General features: G+C 30.3%; 1 protein-coding gene across 1 annotated transcript in view; it reads right to left on the bottom strand.

Annotated features, from left to right (window-relative positions):
• rept (RuvB-like helicase 2 rept) overlaps positions 1-21,587 on the bottom strand; it is a 28,479-nt gene extending 6,892 nt beyond the window's left edge. Inside the window, exons 1-7 of the mRNA XM_067265071.1 lie at positions 21,519-21,587; positions 13,828-13,938; positions 12,298-12,439; positions 9,178-9,307; positions 7,836-7,902; positions 5,081-5,187; positions 2,278-2,495 (exon numbers count right to left, since the gene is read on the bottom strand). Of these exons, the coding sequence (XP_067121172.1) occupies positions 2,278-2,495; positions 5,081-5,187; positions 7,836-7,902; positions 9,178-9,307; positions 12,298-12,439; positions 13,828-13,938; positions 21,519-21,527 (784 nt within the window). The 5' untranslated portion in view covers positions 21,528-21,587. The remainder of the gene's footprint in view (positions 1-2,277; positions 2,496-5,080; positions 5,188-7,835; positions 7,903-9,177; positions 9,308-12,297; positions 12,440-13,827; positions 13,939-21,518) is intronic.
• Positions 21,588-26,436: the final 4,849 nt, after the last annotated feature.

The raw sequence follows: 26,436 nt of genomic DNA, 5'->3' as shown, positions 1-26,436 counted from the left end.
ACAATCAATTACATTTGGAATGTAACTTGAGACTTCCTCCTCCCACATTATGTTGAAGGTCATAATATAAAAATATGCTATAAAATTGTTATTTTCTTCATTTTTCATTACATATATATATTTTTTTACTCGTATGTTGAAACTTAAACACAGTTTCATTGAAACTGTCACATTGAATTTTTTGGACAAATATAAATTTTTCTATATAAACATTAGCTGATAAATGTATTGAGGGATACATACATTCTACAAAGTTTGGGTATTTGCTCAATCAGCTGATATATTGGCTTTTCAATTTTCTGCTAAAATGCCCAACCTGCCAATAGATCAGCTCCTGGAAATTCTCAGAATTTTTCTTTTGTGGGATTACTTAGAAGAATGTGTTGACTGGTGGAAAATTATAGAAGGTCTAATTAATATATTTCCTACTAGATGGCATTGTTGCATTTAAGACAAAGAATTTTTCTAGACAAAAGAATTTTTGAAAATTATCACCATTTTGTTTGTATTTCTCATCCTGCACAGTGTTTTCCTTGTTTTTTGAGATCATATGTTTGCGTTTACTGTGCTTATTTTATATAGTATATCATTTTTTTCTGTCATATTATCTTTAGTGTTAGTTTAAATTCTATTTTATATTATTTTTAGTTTGTAATATTATTTTTGTAGTTGTTTAGTAATTTATTTTACTTATCATAATCTAAAAAAATAAATGACTATCACGCTAAAAATCATGCTAGGTTTGATCTGTTTTTTTGTTTTTTAAATCAAGAACATATCACAGTTTATGACTGTTAAGTTTAAAAACATAATAAAAGTTTTAAAAAATAATTAAACTTTAGATTTGAAAACACCAAAAAAAAAAAAATTGTTTTAAACATCCAATTAATTTTCTTAAAAAAAATATATATATATGTAATGAAAAATGAAGAAAATAACGATTTTATAGCATATTTTTATATTATGACCTTGATGGCACAACCGCAAAGAAAGGTATGGAAAGTCAATCAACATAAGAACTACTACCCAAGCTTACAAGACATTTATACAAGAGGTTTATCAACCAATAATTTACAAGTTCTCCTATAATTTTACAATGGAAAGGAGTTTTGCAGCAAAATTTATGGACACAGAAGTAACAAAACCCTTATTTGCTAAAATAAAATCTGTAAATATATATATATATATATATATAAGCCAAACCATACTTAAGTCGCCATCAACTGGAATATAACAAGTCCAAATAGAAAAAGTTTCGTACACTTTAAAAAGCACTTAACATTGCAAAATAAAGATTTTTCTATAGTGAAACTTAAAGTGCATCCCACACTAAAGATAAAGACTTATGCCAATAATATTTATATCAAAATATACAGAACAAAATTCCTTATCTTATGAGTTTAGTAAAAATAAATATATCATTAAAAACAATTAGTTTTTGCATCAAATATAAAGATTTTCTTTTTATTACAATTACCTCTTTCAGTTATTATTTTTTTATAAACTTTTTTCAAAATCAGACTAAAATTTTTTAAGCATGTAAACTTAGGTGTTTCACCTTTGGTACTTTCAACATGACCCAGTAAACAGGTGGGTACAAATGGATTAAAAACAAAAAAGCATTCTACAGGCAAAACATCAAGCAGAGATGCATGAAGTTTATATTTTTATAAATAATGATTTTTGTTTGTTTAGTGTAAACAGATTTATAAGGAAAAATATTATATTTGCAAGTACTTTAAATGAAAATTAGAACTTTCTTCTTTGTGGAAAAAGAAAAAAAATGAAAAAAAGAAGCTATTACAGTTTTAAACATAAATGTGATTTATTAAACATATTTATAAAATTTGAAAGCATATTTATAGCTGAATAACAACTTGGTGAAAAACTCTATTCATATTATAGACATTCTAAAAATTAATTAAATATAACATTTGCTAAAAAGCTTTCCCTAAATTTCGGTCTTGTTTTACATAGCTAAAACAATAAAGTTGTGACTTTTTATCACAATTATTTACTGGAAATATATTTTTTGATATAAGTGAAAAACAACTGGGTTAGCCAATTATTTATGTTTGTTTTATTTTATTCATTTTATAATTAATACAAATAAAGCAGCAAGCTACTATAAAGAAACCTCCCCAACATAAAAACATCAAAAACTCAAAAGAACCAAATAATAGCAATATAATATTTTCAGATTTATTCTTACATTGTCTTTATCTTCAGATACAGAAAGATGTATAAATTAAATCTAAATAAGAAACCTTTCATTACCTGAAAATAGTGCTAAAAATCCTTGCGTTCGACTGTTGATTACATCAATTTCATGTAATGTCACTGTATGCACTACTTCTTTACGTTTCTGCAATTCACCTTCTGGGCACTGAACAAATTTTGTCTGAGGACCCATGGCATCATAATCTCGAGCTCGTGTAAAAGACCTCCCTAGTTTAGTAATTTTTCCAGTAGCTTTGTCAATAGTAATTATATCTCTAAATATAGTTAAAATTTCTAGTTTATTATTATTATTATTATTATATAAGAAGTTCTGATAAGATAAAAACCAAAAACAAAAAGATTATTATTAATGTTCACTAAATTTAAGTATTAGGTTTAAAATCTATTCACATACATCAGTGAGACGTTCACTCAGTTCCATGAATTGTCATCAGTATTGGTGATGGAAAAAAATTGCTTTAAGTATTCACACATGTCCAGCATATTTTAGCCATCAATGTGTAATCAGTATCTGTATCATGATAGAAAATATTTTAAATCATTATACCAATGAATATTTCAAATTTTTCACTGATTTTGTTTTGTATAGTTGCCTATTTTTGCATGTGCTTATTTTTTATATTTTATATGAAAGTATTTATGATAACCTAGTTAATATATTTTTTTATACAGTAGACTCTGCTTAATTAGGCCATATTGGAAAATGGATTATTTGGCCCAATTATGTGAACATTATCCCAATAAGCTTTTTCAGTAGTACTCTAAAAAACAGATATTATAATGTATAAAATAAACTGCCACTTGTCCATAACAAGACATAGTATGGTTATATTCAAATTTTTAAATAAATGATGAAAAACAAACACACATTTTATTAGCCCAATATACCACTAAATACAGATTCATATAGCCCAAAAAATAGTAACTAGCATATAGCATTTTCAATTTTTCAATAGCCCAGCTTGGTGACCTTGATTGTCTTTCAATGGAAAGTTGCTAATTAAGCAAACCAATGGTACAAACCATTACATAGGAAAAAGATTATGCCATTACTTAACTGCTTGCCACAGTTTCTTCAAAGAATTGTCTGTAGAGTACAAACAGTGTTGAGTAAATGAACAAGATCAAAGATACCAAAATCACATTCTGTTCCAATCTAATTTATTTTAGGCCTAGAAAATTTGAAAAGAATATCTGTAGAATATATATTTTCACTTCAAACCTACTATATAGTGTAACCTGTGATAACTAACACAAATTAGAGGTATATTGTCTACAGTTTGCTATTCAATGACTGTCATCACTGTCAAATAAGTGGTGCAAATTTACATTAAATACATTGATTTGTTTCTGTTCTCTGCATTTTGCCCAAATATGATCACTTCATTTCAAAATTAAAAAGTCTCAACCAATGTTCAATAAGCAACACTTGTAATCTGAAGCAGGCCCCTAAAAAAGGCTGAAAACATTTGTGATAATAAATATTTATTGCTGAAAGTATGAGAAAGGTGCAATGTAAGTAAATCTGCCAAAAAAATAATTGCCCCAATTAAGCAGAATCTATTGTATATTGTATTTTTTCTGGCTTTCTTTCTATTACATTTCCTCCTCATTCAAAATTACAGCAATTATTGCTAATTCTGTCTGAATTTTGCCATCTTGAATTTCACTGACATGACACTGATCAAACTGCATATCTGTATATAAGCATCACTAATAGATCCAGATGTCACTGGCTGATATGTCATTGACATGTGTGAATAGACTATCAAAATTAAGTAAATGAATTAAGAATTCTTAACATTGTAAATTTCATTATTACAAACAAAAATTCTTGTCCAAATGACAACATAATTAAGTATTAAATAAAGTGTTTACATAAAGCATTTTAATTTATCTTTATAAAGCTCTTACATTGTTATAACAATTATAAATGGGCAATTATTATTAAAGTATGACATTATTGAGAGATGTAACTGATACCAATCTGATATAGATATATTGGCTTATCAGAACATTCTTGATATATCAGAATTGGTTTGTTTTATAAACCATATTTTGTTTTTGTTAATATGAATCCTTCACATTATTTTGCATGGCAGGAATTTGAACATGATGATGGACACACCATGCTGTAAAACCAATCCATAGCAGACAGAGCATCCTCTCTGAACATGATTTGCCACTGATGGACATGTGACATATGACTATTATCACTTTTATAGGGCATCAACTTGGTAGGGGTGCTGTATAGCAACCAATACTGGTAATTTATCACCAAACTTGGTAATATTTTAAGCCATCTAACAATTTGGCAATAATATTTTCAATCTGGAAATTTTTCTATACTATTATAAATGTATGCAAGGTGTATTTAAATGTTTTCTTATAAACAGAACAAACTAGACAATTGAAATTGCCCAGGGCTTGGATCAGAAAGTAAATCAATTTGTAAACTTTATTTCTTTATATTTGAATTTAAATGGTTACTGAACATTCTCTAAACAAATGAGCTTTCAGGCTTTCATTTATTGCCAACACTTGTACAATATGAATAGAAGTATCAGATTCGATTAGATCAGTTGGAAAATTATTGGTATCAGATCATTTTGACAATTCAATATACCATCTCATTTCTAGTATTATTTAATATGATGATAACCTACATTTAATAGCTTTTCAATTAATGAAATAATCAAAAAGTTTACCTTTAAATAATTATGATCAACAAATAAATGTTTATAAAAATTAAAATAAATCATGAAATTTTTTGGATGTAAGGATTTTGTCCAAAATACTGTTTTTCAATCTCTATAATAATTAAATTCATTACACTTACCCAGCTTGTACCTTCTCTTTAGTTAAAGATTCAATCATTTTCTGTCCTAAATCATATATTGTCTCCATTTCTGTAGTTTTCAAAGTTAATTTTCCAATCTTTGCTCCCTATTATTTTATAAATTAATTAGTTCCAATACCATAATATAGATTTTGATATTTTAATTAAAATAATTTCAAAGCATTATTAATTACTATTAAAAAATCTGAAACTTTTCAATAGTTTGACTAAATAAATAAAGAAACATTAACTGAAAAGAAATAATTTGAACAAAGACAAGCATTACTAAATAGTTACATATTTAAAAAGCAGAAATTCTAACTACTTTTTCAGATAGTCAAACCTTTTATTACATGTAAAAAACACTTTTGGCCATCTTCAGCTTACATCAAAATGTATAGCAATATCAAAATTTTTGAAATGTATGAAATTCTAAATATTGGAAATATATATATGCATATTCTTTTACACAAATACATACAAATGTATGTAAAAGCATATGCATATATACTTTACCTACACCTACTATGTGTGTACATATATTATCCTAACATTAATAACCAGACACTGCCAGAACATGTGAAAAATAGGTATTAGGTAAGCAATATTTGTTGGTCTTTGAACAGGTCACAGCAAAGGGGAGCATGCAAAATGTTGTATTCAGTGGAATTAACAAGCTTTCAACATTAAATGATAGTAGAATATATCTGCAAATATTCTACACAAATCACTTTTGGCATTCAAAAGTCAACAGTTAGTAACATCATATACAAATGAAGAGAAACGGACCATATCTGCCAAGAAATATCCCAGCAAACTCTCAAATTGATCAAAAGAGACAAGAGAGTTTTGTGCATAATTCTCACACAGGGTTTGTATGAGAATTTTGGGTCGACTGTCATTACACGTATGGTATAAAAGATGTTCATGCTACAAGTTACAGTCATACAGCTGTTCCAAGCCAATGATCACAGTGACAAATGTTACATATGCCAACAGACATGATGCAAGGAACACAAATCCTGAACTTCAGATCAGTGGAATACAATTCTACAGACAGATGGATCAAGGTTCACAATCTACTAGTTCAATGGCTTTACTAAGGGACAAAGAACAGCTCTTCTAGACTGTATTGTCCTAATGAAAAAGTTTAGAGCAGCTTTTTTATAGTATAACTTGTGCCCACTAGTTGTTATCAAAGGATCATGAATGCTAGCAATATCTGAATATTCTGGATTATTACACACTACTGTCATTGTGGCATCATTTCAAGATAAGCCCCTATGTTTATCAGCAAGATAATACATCCAGTTATACTGCTCGGGTTCTAACAGAATGGTTTGCAGTTATAAGTGATAAAAAGTTGGACTGGCTAGCCCAAAGCGATGATCTCAAACATGCTGAAATGCAATACTAAACATAGAAATGAAACCTGAGTAAACAGGTAAATGGGATGTATAAAATGACTAACATTTTCATGAAAACAGAACATAGTCACATCAGAGAGTATGCCTGATAACCGAGTCTACTGCATGTATGTATGTTTATGTTTATATATATATGGTGGCCTTATAACTTTGATCATAAACACTTTATTGGCAAGATAAATGTGATCATTCTATCTTTGAAGCAGCAACAACCCTAGGTACTCAAAGACAATTGTATCAAAGGTCTACCAGGCATGTATCATTGATGGAAGCAATATAGACCATGCAACTAGTACTGATTGAGCAAAGGGCACTGGTGGTGCAGATCATTTCCAGGCTGAATGTCAGAACCCCAAACAGCATAGGTGAGCAAGTGGTAAGAAGCACAAGGAAGCTGACATCCTACACATGTGCCACTTCTGAGTGTGTGATATTGTGCCTTGCCTGGTGCCAGAAACCTCAAAATTTGACCTATACAAAATAGTGGTGAATGGTGTGGTCAAATGAATCCCATTTTGAGCTGCACCAGGCTGATGAAAAAATATGAATACAGCATTGACAATATGAAGCCATGATCCATTTTGTCAGGTTCATTCTGTTCAAGGCAGTGATGACTCTATAATGGTGTGGGGAGACTTCTTTGAGAGTCATTAGGTTCTTTAGTGTGTCTAGAGAGAGATTATTAAATGCATATATATATATTAGTACAATGCAAATGCCAGGGTTAGATCAGCAAGACAAAAATCAGATGTCTGATTTTTTTAATATTGTGTTGTTAGAAAATAAATCTGTAAAGATAACCTAAAAAAATTACAGATAACTTTTATAAAAGGCTTGATTTCACACGAGAAAGGAAGAACAGAAGCTAGGTCTCACTTTTATCATTAGATACCAATAAAATTTAAAAATTTAATTTCACAGTTAATGAACACAATATATATAATAACTTGCTTAGTTGTAATTAAATTAAAAAAATATACTAATATCTTAATTTATAAACTCAAATGTGAGAATGGATTGCAATTGTAATTTATGCAGCCACTTTCATAACAAACCTTTTGCATATATTGTATTGTTAAATAGTTAGAAAAATAATTTTAAATTTTTTATTTTCTTACAAATTTTTAAACAATATGTAATTACTACTATTTTAGAATTAACAAGCAGATTAACTATCAATATATATATCTCAGAATTGTAAGATAATATTAAATTACTAAATTTACATAAATCTCTATTATTAATGAACTATTAACTAATTCACATAAAAATTATTTTAGTTTAAAGTTTTTCATAAATAAAAGAAAATTTTGAAAAATAAACTTAACAGTAGCTGTAGCAGGTCTATCAATTTGAATTTCTATCACTTCTCCTTCTATAACTTCAGTTTCTTCTCTAAATACAAAAATTTATGAAAATTAATTATTCAGAAATTAAAGTATTTTATAATTTTTTTCTTTTAAACTTTACATGTACAATTTATCATCAAAGCTTCTGTAAAGACATGAAGTACAGATATGGCATGAGTAACTACAATATGACAAATGCTGATCTATTTCAAATGTAAATCAGTAGTGATAGTCATCACCTGTACCACTTATGTCACAATTCTAAAAATTTCAGTCCCAAATAATATGCAATAAATTTGTTGAAATTTGGAAACAATAATTTTGGAAAATAATCTCAAATTATTTTAATGATACTTTGTAAAACAATTTGCAGATAGTGTATCATTCACATTTTAAAGATAATGTAAACGTATATAAGTTTCAGCACATTTTTCTTTTGAACTATTCAAGATAGTCGAAACATTTAAAAAATTGTATTCAGACTGTTTAACTTTATATAACATTATTTGAATACATTTTCCTGTTTTGTCAACAAAAAGTGAAAAACTTATTATTTGGAAATAAGTTCTAAAATAAAATACAGTAGAGCATCGTTTATCCAAATCAATTGGGGACTGGGGTTGTTCGAATAACTGATTATGCACGAAAAATATATTAACCTATCCAATGTTGAAATTTTTCTCCATTGCATGTCGCTTTGTGTTGAATTTTCGTCAATTTTAAGCCTAACGAAAATTTATAATAATAATAATTGAGGCTACTGTATCATTAAAAATTATTTCTTTATTTTGTACAAACAAAATAAATATATTGAAAAATATAAAAACAAAAAAATTATACTTTAGAAGTTAATCTAGTATCAAAAACATTTGATTCAGCACGACAGTCCAACTGGAACTCTTTCGGATAAACGACTCTCTACTGTATGACAAATAAAAAAACTGGCAGGTTCAATGAAATGCAGATCTTTCTTTGAATTTAAAAATAACCACTTAAAACAAAAGGAAATGTTTGTTTTGTTTAAATATATACATTATTTCGTGATTTTTCTTGGCATTTACATGTATTTTATAATTCACATATGATTTAAGCAACAAACACATGGGCAGTTGCCAAGGGAGGGTCCCACCTAAGAGGACTTTCTATAGAAACCAGCCTTTATTTAGGTATTAGGCACACACATAATCTGTAAAACATCACATGGCTGGCCCACTGGTCAGACTTTAACCTGCAACCATTTTCCAGTGTTTAGTGGTGTTATCCACTCAGCCACTGTTAGGTTTTCAAACACAGTTTAAATAAATAAAAAAACCTAACTCACTTAATTCTTACTCCAATTGACTTGCGAAATGCTTGAGTAAGAGCTTCTGTTTTGGACATCTCTAAAGAAAAAATTTCACTTCCAGATATAGCTGTAAAAGGAGTATCTGATCCAAGTGCTTGAGCCATACCTGTAAAAAGTATTGGCAAATTTATTATTATTTTTATATATCAAATCAGAATTTTAAAAAATTATTGAAATAACAATAACCTTAAAAATCTAACAATTACAAGAATTTATTAACACTGATGTTTTTGATCTTATTGAAAGACTTCCTTAAGGTGCTCATCACCACTTAAAAAAAATAAAAAAAATAGAACGATAAAAATAAAAATACAATTGGAACATTATAATAAAAATAACTGTAGTGCTTACTTCAAAAAACCAAAAGGTTTTTTTTATTCAGAAATGTTTTTATTGTTTTTAAGAACATCTTCAACTTCATTTATCCACAATGGAATGTGTAGTACATTATCAAGAGCAACCAATTGAATGTTTTTTGAAATCTAAATATCTCCAAAATCTTTTTCTTTTTTAAGTGTGTAGTATAAAAGTTTCATACTGCATGCTTAAAAAAGAATCATGTTCAAATTGAAACATGGAAATGAAGATATTTAGATTTCAAAAAACATTTGCTTGATCATGCTTGATAACAAACACACATTTTCAAAAATTAAAGCTGAAGAGATGTTCTTAAACAAGTACAAAAATATTTCTGAATAAAAAACCAATTTCGTTCCTGAAATAGCAGTAAAGTGATATTCATTAATATGGTGCCAAGGTCATTCAACATTTATATAGAACATTATAAATTTTTAAACATTTAACATTCATAAAACTCTTGGAAAGAAAACACATTATACTGTAATTTACATGTATAAAGTATGATAAAAATATAAACTTGATTATATTATGTTATTCAATATTCAAGTTGTTTGATATTTTGAATGCACATTCTTTCCAAGAGTTCTGTGAATGTTAATATTTAAAAATTTATAATGTTCTAATTGTATTTTAATTACTAAAATATAAACTACTCCACACTGGGATATATGTAACAATGAACACTGAAGCAATTTCCAGTGCATATAATACAAAAAACAAACACTGTACAAACATTTGCCAACTTGTGAGTTCTTCAAATGAGATTTTTTGAAAATTTTGATGGTAACTGTTCCATCGCACCTGAATAACATTTGTGCAGTGTTTGTTTTTTGTATTATATGCATCAGAAATTGGTTCAGTGTTTGTTGTTGTATTTTAATTTATGTAGTTCTATTTTTTATTCTAATTGTGATGGCACCTGAAGTAGGTCTTTCAATAAGACCAAAAACATTAGTTTTAGTAAATAAGTATAATTGCTGAAATTTTAAAATTGTTGTTGTTATTAATTTCCAATTATTGATAAGAAGTTATTAAATGGTGGACCCAAAAATTACTTTTTGAACAGACTACGTCTTCTTGAATCGACTAAAAAATTATCTAACAACGAAATTTAATAATCAAAAATTTTAAAGTTAATTCGTCACCAGAAGGACACCAGAAATCTGCATTAAACAGCGCTTCTCAAGTGGATATAAAAGTCTGGAAATCTGCCACTAGATAGATTAAAATTGAAGATGTCTGTAAGATCCGCCAATTTCTGAATTTTTACCTTTGTTTTAATTTGGATGTTTTATTGTGTTTTTTTAAAGGAACTATTTTAACCCGGCGGCCTAGCAGCCTCGAAGGAAAGGTCCGGTCGTCAAAGGGTGTTCTAGAACACAGTTAAGAAATAAATGGTGGACCCAAAAATTACTTTTTGAACAGACTACGTCTTCTTGAATCGACTAAAAAATTATCTAACGACGAAATTTAATAATCAAAAATTTTAAAGTTAATTCGTCACCAGAGGGACACCAGAAATCTGCATTAAACAGCGCTTCTCAAGTGGATATAAAAGTCTGGAAATCTGCCACTGGATAGATTAAAATTGAAGATGTCTGTAAGATCCGCCAATTTCTGAATTTTTACCTTTGTTTTAATTTGGATGTTTTATTGTGTTTTTTTAAAGGAACTATTTTAACCCGGCGGCCTAGCAGCCTCGAAGGAAAGGTCCGGTCGTCAAAGGGTGTTCTAGAACACAGTTAAGAAATAAATGGTGGACCCAAAAATTACTTTTTGAACAGACTACGTCTTCTTGAATCGACTAAAAAATTATCTAACGACGAAATTTAATAATCAAAGAAGTTATTACTTTAAAAATTAACTCTATAGAATGCTATGCCTACATTTTAAAGTTAAATCTAGCATATTAAATTTGGGATTTAAATTATACACATTAATACACTTTTCTGAAACTTATGTGCATTAAACTTGTAATGTATTAATTTTGTCCTGGCAGGTTTAATTAATTATTTTTAATTAATGTTTTAATTATTAATAAAGCTATTTTAATAACTTAAACATTTCAATGTAAGATTCGTCTGAAATATTTTTAGTGGCTATTGTATGTTTTATTTGCTAAAAAATAATACATGAATTTAGTTATCACAATATTTTCAGAGCTCAAAGATATGATACTTAAAGAGTTTATTTGATAAAAATTTAAAAAGTTCTAAATATTAAATTTGAAAAAGTTAGACCAATATTTAAATTTTTTAATACATAATTATTACAAAATAAAATATTTTTATAACATTGTTTAATTTTGATCTGATAAAAATGGATTTGATGATATAGCCTTAAAATTCTTATCAAACAATGATGTTTCTAGTTGAGTTTAGTTCTGTTCCATGTATAAATATTTGTATTGTCAGGTTTTAATAAAGATTGCTGTTTAAGGAAGCTACACAGCCACTAATGAGGTATTGATCATTAATTAAATAAATTAAACATTATTAAAGAGGGTAAAAAAATAGAATTTTGATGTTTTTCTGTTCTATTTTAACATGTAATATAAAATAGATATATTTCTTTTTATAAAAAAAAAATTAGGATTGAAAAATTAAATGTATTTGTAAAATCAATGTCTAAACATACAAGCTACAATATGTTGTTACATTCAGAAAAATTCATATGATCTTCTGATATAAATTTTTAACAGATGCTAATATTTTAGAAATTTATTTATATTTTTACCCATTGCTATAGCAGTTTTTCCTGTTCCAGGCTGACCAGCTATAAGAACTGCTCTGCCTGCAATTTTTCCTTCCTTTATCATTTCTAAAATAACACCAGCAGCTCTACGTGCTTGCATTTGTCCAACCATTCCTTGAGAAACCTGATAAAATAAATATTGTCTACTGTGTTAATTATATATGAATAAATTTTCATTACAACAAATAAATTAATTAGAATATTTTTTTGTAATTAACAAATTTTTGATTAATAAAAATATGAATAAACTGTTCTAAGGCTAACCCTAAATTATTTTCAAATATAATTTTATTATATTTAATTTAAAATATTTAAATTTTTCCTTTGCTTTGTATAGCTTGATAACAATTCTTCTATATATCTTAACCGGCGTAGCCATAAAGTGCAATAAACAAAATAGCTACTGGAAAAATAAACTATTCAAAACAAAACCTTAATATTTCCAGCAATAAATTATTTAATAATAACGTTTTCGACTGTTTTAAACAGCCTTCGTCAGTTAAAGCGAACTCAAAAAACAAAAGAATGCAGAAAAATAGAACCCAAGCAATACAAATATTTAAAATTCAAATTAATTCCAAAGTAAAAATGCCATCGTGTATTAGAAAATAACAAATTGCGCATGCGCTAAATATTGTAGTAAGAATAAAAATAAAATAAAAGAACAAAATATTGTCGCAAAAACATGTCTATTACAAGAAAAACGTTATGCACTTCGGTAAAACGATTTCCATGCAGTGGATAAACCATCTGCGTCCCCCCTATGGTTAATACAACCCGTGTTAACGTGAGCTTTGTAGATTTCTAGCTTTTCAAGACGTTTCAGCATTTGTTTGTTGGTCGTGGCCCTAATGATAGACACTTTGTCCCAATGAACGTCGACATCTTGATGCAAAGGGTCTACAAAGCCCACGTTAACATGGGTTGTATTAACCATAGGGGGGACGCAGATGGTTTATCCACTGCATGGAAATCGTTTTTTCTTGTAATAGACATGTTTTTGAGACAATATTTTGTTATTTTATTATTATTTTTATTCTTACTACAATATTTAGCGCATGCGCAATTTGTTATTTTCTAATACACGATGGCATTTTTACTTTGGAATTAATTTGAATTTTAAATATTTGTATTGCTTGGGTTCTATTTTTCTGCATTCTTTTGTTTTTTGAGTTCGCTTTAACTGACGAAGGCTGTTTAAAACAGTCGAAAACGTTATTATTAAATAATTTATTGCTGGAAATATTAAGGTTTTGTTTTGAATAGTTTATTTTTCCAGTAGCTATTTTGTTTATTGCACTTTATGGCTACGCCGGCCAAGATATATAGAAGAATTGTTATCAAGCTATACAAAGCAAAGGGAAAATTTGAATTCCTTTCACAATGGCTGCTTAAAATATTTAAATTAATAATACATCAGAGATTGTTCTTGTTGACAAAATCAGCAGGTATTAACTTCTAATATAACAAAATACAAACAAATCTAAATTTAAAAAAAAAAAACATATTTACCGGCCTTGGATCCAGCGAATCATCTAAACCTAGTCCACGGATATGAGAATGAGCACCAATCCTCTCAATTCGAGTAACTTCTCGAACTTCTTGAACTTTAGCTGCTGCTACCTGTTTCATGAAATATATATTAAAAAATTAATAAACAGATATTTAAAAAATTTAAAATACAATACACCATAATTAACAAATTTTTGTGTTACACATCTTATTTCTATGTTGCCAATTTCATTGTGTCATTTCAATGACTTTAATTGACTAATATTTGTAATAATAAATATACAAGAGGTCAACTTTACTGAATCTCATTAGTCTATTACAGCACAGCAAGTACTTTGATGAAAATTCAGAAAATGTAGTGCAGCATTCTTTCAAGAAATGTTGCATTTCTAATGCTTCAACAGTACTGAGTAGACAACAGAACCTGTCCAACCTGTAGTCCAACAGAACCTGTATGGAAAGATGTGAGTATTTGATTGTGTAGATCCAGAAGAACCTAACACAAAAAGTAAAGAGGTTTCTGACTTCTCTGCTACCACAGGAGACAATGACATATAACTTACTTTTATTGCAATAAATTTGTTTCAAGTTGTCTATTTTTCAAAAAATATCAGTGGGTAACCATATAGAAATTAATGTGCATCTTAGATTTTATAGCATCTTAAATCGAACGAGCAATTATTTATTGTGACATGGTCACAATGCCAGGCTGCAATTTTTAATTGAATTAATTTGAAATATATATTCTCCACTTCAAATTAGTACTGTAGTGTCTTGCCCCTGTACATCATACTTTTCTATTAGCAATCAGGTTGTGCCAGTCATGTAACTAACTCAGGGGTGTCAAACTCAAATTCCTTAAGAGCCAATTTTTTCTCAAGTAAGACAGCGGGCTAGATAATAGTGCAAATTGTGCAATAAATGATCTTGCCAAGACACTTTAATTTGAAATTCAAAAGATGAAATAGAGAAAACATAATGTAAACAAGAAATTAAACACAAAAATAAATCAAATAAAATAAATATCTCTAAGCAATATATATAAATAAAAATAATAATAATAATAATAGAGAACGACAATTTTGTTTATTAAATATTATTGTTTAAGTACAAAATATCACATTTTCTTTGGTATCAAAATAATAAAAATAAACAACTAGCATTATTGAATTTATGTCATGGACTGCAACTAATTGTTTTGTGGGGCATGACTGGCCCGCAGGCTGTATCTTTGATATGCCTGATCTAACTCCTTTTGGGGAAAATTTTAAAATTGAAATAACTTCCAGTTTACATTGGAAGTTCATATGTAGCTAATTGGGACCTACTGCCCCTAAGCTTTCCATATCTGGTCTTGAATTTCATCCATCTAACATCATTCTCAAGATTAAGGAAAGACAGACTGACAGACAGAAAACCAAATGGACGACAGTAGGAATTTATAGGTCTACAATTTTTTCAAATTGCAGCTCAATAAGTTTCAGATAAAATAATTTCATGTAAAAAAACCAATCAAACACATTATTTTACACCACATTCACAAAAATTTGGTGATAAAGTAAGACAAAATTTTTGTCTGAAGATGTTAATGCAAAGCAAAGAAATTAACTAGTTACGTTAAGAAGGATACATTGTTGTGTTAATCTATATCTAATATTTTCTGAGCCCATTACACTAGGCCTGAAGGATCTATGGCCTACAGATCACATGTGGCCCACCACATTTTCTGCAGCCTGCTAATGATTTTTATCCCACTGATGTAGTCAGTGGGATATCACTCATTACTGCACTAGGCACAATAAACAATGAGAAATATAATTCTAGATCATCTGTACTTCTCCAAATTATTACTGTTACTATTATTTCTGCCATTTTGAAGGAGTGGTGTAGCCTACTCCCTGAAAATGACAGAACTAATACCTTTTATGATAAATCATTCTTCAAGTGTTTGATTCCATAATATAAACAGAAGAATCACTATGAACTCAGATGCTCTGGATAGCAATTGAAACAATTTCAGACAATGTGCATATGAATATAAATTGTTAAGTTCAAATATATGCAATTTTTCCACATGTAGTTTTTATTCAGTATATTTACTCTTATTTTAAAATCCATTCTGACTATCAAACACACACAAATTTTTAAAACAAAAAAAACAGTTCCAGAAAACATTTCCAATTTGTATACAGATATCCATTGCTTAACATGGGATTTGATTAATGTGAAAAATTAATTGAGGCAATCTCTTTATATATGTGGCAGAATTTTTAATTAATGTGGCTTTACCAGCTGTCTTTACTTAACACAGATACTGAATTTAATTAATGAAATTTTGATATATGTGGTATCATTCAAGGATCAGTTAACTGCATTAATCAAGGAATACCTGAAATTGATGATGGGAGCCAATATTAAAAACACATTTAATTCATAAATAAAAATGATCTGTTGGACTCCTTGAAAATTTGTTTTTAGCATCAATGCTTTTCAGTTTTATGATAAACTTATATGAACAGTATTACAGTTTTTAACAGTTGTCACTCAGGAATTCATAGGAGCTCATTCTTATTAATGTCTCAATATTTATATTATAAAAAACAGTAACACTTTTTATTACACATACTTTAAGTTACAATAATCAGTGGTCAAGTAGACATAATTCACACATCTGATCACTAGCAAATAAATTCGAAAATGTTTTTTGTCTATTCAAGATTAAAATGCTAGTAGTAAAAAATGGTATACTACTCTCTAATTTGCTGCTACAGAACACTGCAAAAATGTATATTTCCTCCTAAATTGTGTACTCGTTATACAATAATCTATAACTAATCCACTCTCTCTGAGAGACAATGCATTTGGGTCAATTTAAATCATTTAATATCAGAAATAAGGAAAGAAGGGTGCAAGAATAGAAGAATGTGTAAATTCAACTACTCAAACTGGATATACTTAAATAAGCACAAAGAAAATATCTGACAAAAAAAAAATACAAAACTATATGAAAGCAAACGATGTATAAATGAAAATTAATAAATTTAGACATATAAATAAAATATTTCCATCATTGAAAGGAATAGAAAGTTTTGAGACCAGCATAAAATGACATTTCATTTTCAATTACATTAGCTTATGTAGAGAAGTAGCCATCAATTAAAACTAATTAACTAAAATAACAAGGTTCTAACTGTTATGTAACAGTGCTGATTTTCATGAATATAACCAACATCATATAAATCCCATACTTCCAAAGTGTTCGTGACAGATGCCAGTATACAGTTTAGAAGGTATTGCCTCGAGCATTCTATTTCCATTACAAAAATTCATTTATTGCAAGTACAATGAAATAAATGAAACAGAAAAAAATAGAATATATGAGACAACCTCCTAAATTGCACAAGTGCCAAACATACAAATGGCAACTCTCAAAACAATAAAATTTTTTATTGTTTTGCTTCATTTCTCTTTTATTTATGAAACAATATTAATATATATATAATAAATATTAAAATAATTTTAAAAAAACCTTGTAACGTTGACAATATCCAATAACACAGGTAAGAGAGTCAACACCTTAGTTCCTATTTACTGAACAGAACTAACCTTTGACAGTTAACTTCTAAACAGTTCTATAGTCACTATAGAGAGAAGGGAAATTATCAGAATCTTATCAGCCTTCAAAATACAAAGTAGGAACATGTAATAATATTGATTAAAGTATGTATTGATGCATATAAAATGAATACAAGAGAACTAAAGGCATAGGTCTGCATATACAGTATATCTGTAAAGTTCAAGACAAAAATTCTAAAAATCAACAAATTCAGAGTTCAACATAGTCTCCCCACTTGATGTATATATTAGAATGATGACAAGGTGATCAAAAGCTATTGTAATACTCCTATTTTTAAATCGCTTTTAGCTGATGCACTATGTTTTCTTGGATTGCTGATACTTTGTCAAAAATCTTCCCTTTAGATAGAATTTTATCTTTGGAAACAAATAAAATGTCTGTTGAAGCCATGTCAAGTGAAAATGGAATGGTAGTAGATCACTGTAATGTCATTTGGCCAATAACTGCAAGATAATTGTGGCTGTGTGCACAAGTGCATTGTCAAGCAGAAAAACCTAATTTCCAGACATGCTCAAATCATTCCTGATGCATCTCAATTATTTCAGAAGTCACTTCAAAACTGCAGAATAAAACATCAAATTTATACTTTGGTCAGGTAGAACAAATTCATGGTGAATCAGAAATTGAATAATGCATCAAAGAATTGTCTTCATTCTTGATTTTTTTTTAAACACTTTCAATGGTTTCAGTCTACCTGGGCTCACCCTTGCAGATTTGTTTGAAGATTGTGTATGAAATACCATGTTTCATTACTAACTATATGTAAAATCAATTCTGGGTCTCTGTCTGTGATTTCAACAAAATTAAACAAAAATTTTCTTCTGCTCAGGAAGCAAGAGGAAAGACACGTGAAATATTCTCCTTACCAATATTTAAATGCTAAGCTATCGTACAAAGTATATGGTAAAGAGAGAGCACACAGCCTATACTGTTTCATTTGTTCAAACCATCTAAACCACAAAAACCATTTCTCTCATCTAACAACTATAGGCCATTCTGAAATGTTTACACCAATAAAATGTTATTACACATGATGATGCATCCTCTCTATAAGCTTGCTTTCATTATTTCATAAGTTTCTGTCTTATTTTTGTCAAGCTTGTGACAATGCCAGAGTGTCACCCTCGGTCGACTCTGCATTTGCAATGACTAGTTCATCAGGACTGGCACAGAAACCTTGATGGTCACTAATTTCGCTTTTGCACACAAGTGGTCGCATTTGTAGGTGCTTGGATTTGGGATGGAGATGCCTAAGAGATGAATGGAAGAAGTGCACACTACTATGAATTTAATTAACAGTTAATAATGCCCGTTTATTTATCTAGACTAGTTACAAAGCTATATACAGATGTTTAGCAGATGCTAATAATATGACATATGAAAAGGTCGAACCTTATCATTAAGATCGCGATCCTAACCGTGACAGAGAGAGAGAGAGTTTACAATCATTCGTGTGTTGGTAAATACCTTAGTAGAAGCTGATCTCTTTTTGGAATCTCAGAATCGGCGGATCGTTGACTGCTGGTCCACCAGGTGGTTTGGAAGAAGCTTTGGTTACTTGAAGGGGTGGAAGTTGTCGTTCATCTTGAGAGAGCAGAGGATCAGCGACGGCTTGAGCAGTATCCGAAACAGGATTGGCCGTGAACATCAGTTTAAAGAACTATCGATGATGACGAACTCCCTCCTTTTTATTTCAGGGGGTCTCTTGTGGGTTTTTCCCATGACTTCATTAGGAATCATCACACAACTGTCCAATTGTTGAATTTCAATCATCAGTTCTGGATGACACATTCAATGGGTCACCTCAAGCAAGGAACCAAGTCCATGGGAAAAGTTTTAATCATTCAATGACTTTTCTCTCAAAAATTTTTGAACAGAATTTTTTCGTCAAGTTCGGATCTCACGTAACAAAATTTGATACACACTCATCATTCCATTGCAAAACCAGAACCACATGCAAAATTAAATACAGGTATCCCTCGTAAAACATGGCAGTTATGTTCCAAAAAAGTGTTATGCAAATCCATGCTATACAAAACATAGGATTATGTTCCAGAAGTAAAGTAAACCATTCTGTTTTGTTATTAAGAGAAATATGTTTATTAAAGCAATTGATAATTTATTTCCAATCAATAATTAATTAAAAATTACAATTTAAAGTATTGTATTATGCATTAATACTAATTTTAGTTAAACAAAGGCATTTTCTTTTTACAAAGTATTGTCGTCATCTCAGCTTTTTTGTTGATCTTGATCAGAAGTATCGAAAACATTTTCATATTTTTTATCATAAACAAATTTTTATGGATGACAAAATAAAAATATGTTATTAATCGAAAATTTGTTCTAGTTCAGTCAAGTACTGAGCTGTATTTTGTTTGTCATTTTATGAATGTATTTGCTTACTTACAGTTAAAAAAAAGTTTAACAACAATTACCTAAAAATGTTTAAATAAACTATACTAAATATGAAGATTAATCTATGAAAAGAAAAACACAGTGACAGACAGTCTTAAGGGCTAAAGCCTGAAAGCAATAACAACACCTGGTTGATAGGAAAGTTATTGCAATTTTTTTCTTCCTTGTCCTATTTTCATTAAAGTTTTCATTAAACCTGATGAAAATCATGAAATAATTTGAAAATTTCAATATTGTAAAATCCATGGGTAAATTTGAGACATATGTGCTTAGTCTATTACAGCTTTTTCTATTAACATTTGGACTATCGTTTCAAAGTGTTAACAGCTTTAACAGAGACAGATTAGCCCTAAGTGTAAGTCTGACCATACATACCATTTCGAATAGGAAGTACTTTTTTTCTTTTTTTATGCTTTGTTCCAACTGTCCCACTATATTATAAAATTTTCACTTTTTTCTCGCTTTTTGAATAAAAAAAAAATTTGATCTCTAGTTTGTATATTACATATATTTGAGGCCAAACAAACTATTAAATTATCTACCTATAATATGACTATGTAATTAATCAAATATTAAACAATTTATCTACAGAAAAGCAGTTATGCTATTGTGAAAACCCGATATCTTCATGATATCTCAAACAAAATACAGTGGGTGATCGGTTAATGTACAAATCAGATAATGAACACTTTCACGAAAGATTTTTATGTTCAGACAACGAACACCTCACAGAACAAACACAAGAAGAAGCAACATAAAATAATGAATACCAATTGATCTTCTCTCGTCTTCAGGCAACAATTCGAAACTTTATGGAGTGCGGGAGACATTGACATCGATATTCAACCCAGTATTACTGATCGGATAGTATTCCTCCAAACTTGGAAACTCTCCATTGTAATTCCAGCCATTTATTTTTCTGACAGAAACAATTCTTTTATAGTATTCGCGAGACTGTTGAGCAGGAACTCATTAACTTTTGCATCAGTTTTTATTTTCGGAAGGTGAGAGTATAATAGCAAAGGTAGAGAATAGGCAGAAGATGTCTGATGTTGCTGGGCAGTATGGCTTGAATAGGTCTACAATAGGTGGTAATCTATAGTACAACCTTTTTTGCTCCTATAAGTACGGTCTATAAGATCTACAACCGTCCAACCGTCTCATTCACGAGTGTAGTTGTACCAAATAATTTATAAGAACCATAAATGAGCCAATTTGGCAGGAAACTTGAGACTAAACCTCAGACTGCGACTGTTGTAAGGGGAAAATAGTTTCATCATTTTTCACGTTTTAGTCAAAACCTGAGTTAACGGAATTTTAACTCAAAAATATAAGCCATTAAATCAATAGTTCTATTTATTTTCCTTTTACATATAACATGGAATATTCATAACTCTGTAAAATCTATTCTTTTTTAACTATAAATTTCGGACCAGCGTGTTTCGAGAATCTTGCCGAAATGTGCTTATTGATCGGTTCAGAAAATAAATCAATTACTAAAATATTTTCGTATTTAATTTCTAATTTCAGTTATTTTCTATTTAGAGTATAGTTTTGTTAAAAACAAAAATATAATTTATATAAAAGAACAAAGAAACCAAAACGTAAAAACACATTCAAAACAAACGCAACTTACCGCCGCCATTTTTTAGATTTTCTGTCTTTGCACTGTTGCCAGTCTAATTCACAAACGTATAAACCCCGAACCAGTATTAATGCCAATTTCTTCCGCATCGTGGCGCATATCCAACATCAGCCTTTTCGCCCGATCCGAAAGGCAAAGAGTAAGCGCGTTTAGCTTTGTTTGCCATATTGTCAACCGAAAAACTCCGTATACGTTAAATAAAATGGAATGTAGCGAGTGTGGCTTAAAATAGAGTCGTAGACAAAGTTTAAACAGGCACTTTAAGACAAGCGAGCAAATAAAAGACGACAACAGCAGTGACAAAAATATTAAAGTACTGTATTTAAGTGCAGGTGGTGTTTTCCTACGTTATCATAAAAAGAAACAGCTTTTTAATATTGATGTTTTCAATATCAGTATAGGCCAGGGATGGCTCAAAGGCGAACCTTTTTGAGTTCGCGTGCCAAAGTTTTAGACTTCGAATAACGATATTTAAAGAAATTAAACGAATATGCTTTAATTAGAATAAATGTAAAAAAGCCGATCGAGAAAAGGATCATCGGGTAATAAACCGAATCGTACGATCGAAATCGAACGATACGTTACGTACTAGATGAATTCTCCTCAGGTGCCATTTTGAGCACGCGTGCCATAGGTTCGCCACCCCTGGTAAAGGCTAAATTGTTCTATCTGAACACCACCACCTAGATACCAGTGGCATGCCGTCATTGGAAGCGGTGGAAGCGCCGCTTCCACCTTCCCTTGTATTTTCTAAAATATAAATTTTCATATTTTAACGTACTTTGAATTAATTAAAATTAACATTTTATTATAACTCCATTATGTATCTTATTACAAATTTCTATACTACATGTGAAAAAAACGATAAGATTGCTATTGTATATTCGAATATCAGTGGCGGAAGGAATGTCGAAATCGGGTCAGCTTCCACAGCGAGTATAATTGAATGGTGTAAAGCAGCCAGAGGGCATTGGCGCATGCGCTTTACAGAACACCAACTCAGCCGGTTTAGCTGGTGAAAGCTACATACGTGTAACGTTCCAACGACCCTTAGCCACTGGGTAGGGAGCTATCTGACTAAGTGAATTGTTTAAGAATTAAAAAGTAAAGAGTATTCAATGTTATTTTTATGTACGTTTTTTTGCAAAGTTATATTTAATTATAATTTTCTTTTAATTATACTGTAATTATATTGACAGATTGAAATCTTTAGAACTTTTATCACTTTTAGATATTAATAATTTTAATATTATGAAAAACAATTTTTCCAAGCGTGTTTTAATTCTTTAAATTAAGTAAATTTTATGGGAAATTGTTTGATTTATCTAAATTACGTAGTGAATCGCAATATTTATATTTGTGTCCGGACTATATTGACCAGGGCCGTTCCTAGGGTATCTGCCGCCCGGGTGCGAGAATAATTTTGCCGCCCCTTTCCCCAAAGTTGTTAAAAATTTACAAATAAAAAAGATAAAGTAAATTTAAGTTTTAAATTTTTTATTTTGTCTGAAAATTTCAACATTTTTAATCAAAACAAAAAAATATTAAGATTATGCTAATCTTTAATTAAACTATATTTTACTAATAAAAAAAAAAGAAAAATGTTTTACTATTGTTATTATGTTGGTATTATTATTTAAGTTATAAATTTGTTACACAATATAAATTTAATTTAACAAAATATTATTTAAATTTTATTTAACCGCGCAAAAGCAAAATATAATCAAATTAATGTATGTACTCATCTTTAATTTTTACTGTCTCTCTAACCACGATATCAAACAAAAACTTTTTAAGCTGTTGAGATTTACACGATTACACGTTTAAAATTAAAATAAAAGAAATTATCCCGGTGCGTGCATTTCTATGCTTTGACCACAGACGAGTATTTTCCTGTAAAATCTTCCTCGCGACCGACGTGAAAAATAGCTTAAGACGAGTTAAAACAAGAAACTGTTATACTTGACACTTGTTGTGGCCTGAATAAGTTGTGTATATAAAATTTGAATTTGAAATATAATTAATAATATTTAAAATAGTACATATATTCAAATAATATTAGAATAGTAGTATTTTAATGATAATATTTAGAATAATATTTATGTATTATATTAATTTAATGATAAATTAATTTTTCCCTTTTTTTAAGGCGGCTCGCGCCGCCCCCTAGGCTTGCCGCCCGGGTGCCCCGCACCCTCTGCACCCCCGGGTCGGAACGGCCCTGAATATTGACAAGTAACCCTTAAACATAAAATATATTATAATTAATGTCGATACGAACAAAGACGTACTAAAAGAATTATATGATTTAATATCATTAATTTTCACGGTTCCATCTACCGGTGGGTCTGCTGAGCGCAGTTTTTCGACCACGAAGCAAATTCATATATTGGCCAAGAACACTCGGTCGGAGAAAAATTGTCGTCGCTAGCGTTGCTTTCAAATACGTTGATGGAGTCGACGACCAACGACTTTTATGATAAAGTAGTTAACGACTTTGCGGAAAAAATCGCCGAATAGAGTTAGTTTATAAAAAATTAAAAAAACAAGTTTTTCTATCATTGTTTGTATCGTATCAATTTGTATTATGTAGGTATGATTTGTATTTTAGAACTAAAATACATAAATTGTTTATTTGTCATTTCCAATATTTGTTTAAAACTTTTATGGAAATGTGAGGTACTGGACAGATCTGACCCGTCACAAAAGACGCGAAAAAACGGTTAATTTAGAGAATAATTTATTAGTTTAAAAAAAACATAGGTAAAAGTCGTTTGTAGTCGGACACCCATTTTTATATCAAACTGCCAGGCAGAAACTATAAATCGCGGAAGGAAGTCGTCCTATGATCGGTGGAAAATCGAATTCGTCTTCGATTTTGACTTTTCTCGTGCTCCAGGTAAGAGTCTCGTTACGCTTAGTAACCAGGGACCGACCACTCGGGAAGCGTGATTGGAGAGAATGACCAATCAAATGGACGAAAGAAAGAACGGAGATTGATATAATCCCGACGATCGAGGACACCTGGCACTCGGTTAACGTTCCGAATAACCAAAACGCCGTGTGTCAACGCGCAAAGAAAAAAAATTTCTCGTCTATTGTGCCAACCTCTAACCCGTGCCACTTCGGATTTAGACCATGTCCCCGACTCCAACAGAGGAAGTCTCCCCGTGCCCTACAGACTTGTCAACGCCACTGTCCCCGGGCCACCTTCGATCGACCATCGAAGAACCACATCGACGCCCGTCCCTCACCACCGGTCGCCCCATTGTGGGCCTGGCCGAACCCATAATGGGCCTTCTAAAAGAGGCCCTCTTAGTGCCCACAGGGCGGAAAGAGTTAAAAAAAAAAAAAAACCCACATCGACTCCCAGGACGTCCGAACGGTTGATTGTCTTAAAGCAAAGTATTTTGTACATAGTGTATGTTTATTTTATGTTAAAATAAACGGTTTTTATCAGATACTTGTCGTCTTTCTCTTCCGCCACCACGCACGTACGAATGGACCCTAGACCATTACTGACGCGCAATTAACTAATTGCCCCTGGAAGTCGGCTTCTTACAGAAAAACAGCTTCCCTATCATCAAATGTCACGGCACGCCACTGATTTAACTACTTCTTAAATAGAAATAAGTCGAAACCGGTTACTTTGTACTCGAATATCTGTAGTCTCGGGAAAGAAGTGGAAAGAAATTTTTATGACAACCGATACATAAATCGTAAATTTAAGGAAAATAAATTCTAGAGCTTTTTTTGTACCATTGTATGTCTCATTCATTAAATTTGGTTGTAAATGATGCAGCCAAAGTAACAGTTAATTTTTAACACTGTACTACAATTGTACACGTTTTTTCTGCATCCCCTTACAGATGGGACATACTAAATCGTAATATCACCGGTTTAACATCGAAATCCGTAAGTAATATAAGATGGGAGAGCGGAATAAACACGGAATAAATGTATCAAATATTTTAATGGATTTTTTTAAAACTCCTGTCAACTATACAGAACTATCATAAAAACATGCCAGTAAATTCCTATCGGTTGGGTTAAGTTATAAATCTAGTCTAGGGTGGGCAACCGTTTTTATAACATGGGCCAGAATAAATTTTACGTTTTTTCTGCGGGCCGTAGTAGTTAATTGACGCTTTCTGGTGACTTGTAATTTTTTAAGTCTGCAAATATGAAATAAATAAATAAAAAGTTAATTACTACATTTATTTCTCTTATCGTTTTCGAAAATTACAAAGAATTGGAAAAATAACTATTAATTAGTTATTTTTCCAATTTAATAATCTATTAAAGATCTCGCGGGCCGGATAAAAACTTTTCGCCAGCCGTAGCTGGCCCGCGGGCTGTCCGCCGTTGATCTAGTCTGCTCATGATTCACATAATCGGGCGAGGGTGGCCGAATATCTAGCAGGCGGCTAACAGCCCACAACCGCTCCGGGATATAAAGTCGGACTCTTTACGCGTGTGTCGCTTCTACCAGCTAAACCGGGTGAGGTTGGTGCTCTGTAAACCGCATGTAACAATGCCTATATAATCTGGCGGATTGGAAACTGACCCGGTTTCGACATTCCTTCCGCCACCGAATTATTCGAATATACAATAGCAATCTTATCGTTTTTTTTTTTTTCACATGTAGTATAGAAATTTGTAAAAGATACATAATGCAGTTATAATAAAATATTAATTTTAATTAATTCAAAGTACGTTAAAATATGAAAATTTATATTTTATAAAATACAAGGGAAGGTCATTGGAAGGTGGAATCGGCGCTTCCATCGCTTCCAATGACGGCACGCCACTGAAATATATAGACTTTGACAATACCCCCGGAAGGCTTAAGTCAAACATTCAACTGGAGTGTCAGTGCCTAAGAGAATAAGATCTGATAAATTCAAGC

This window comes from Centruroides vittatus, unplaced genomic scaffold, assembly GCF_030686945.1.
Source record: "Centruroides vittatus isolate TY-2023 unplaced genomic scaffold, ASM3068694v2 contig_10, whole genome shotgun sequence".
Lineage (NCBI taxonomy): Eukaryota > Metazoa > Arthropoda > Arachnida > Scorpiones > Buthidae > Centruroides > Centruroides vittatus.
The sequence above is the reverse complement of the archived record's forward strand: the minus strand, read 5'-3'. Positions and strand labels throughout refer to the sequence as shown.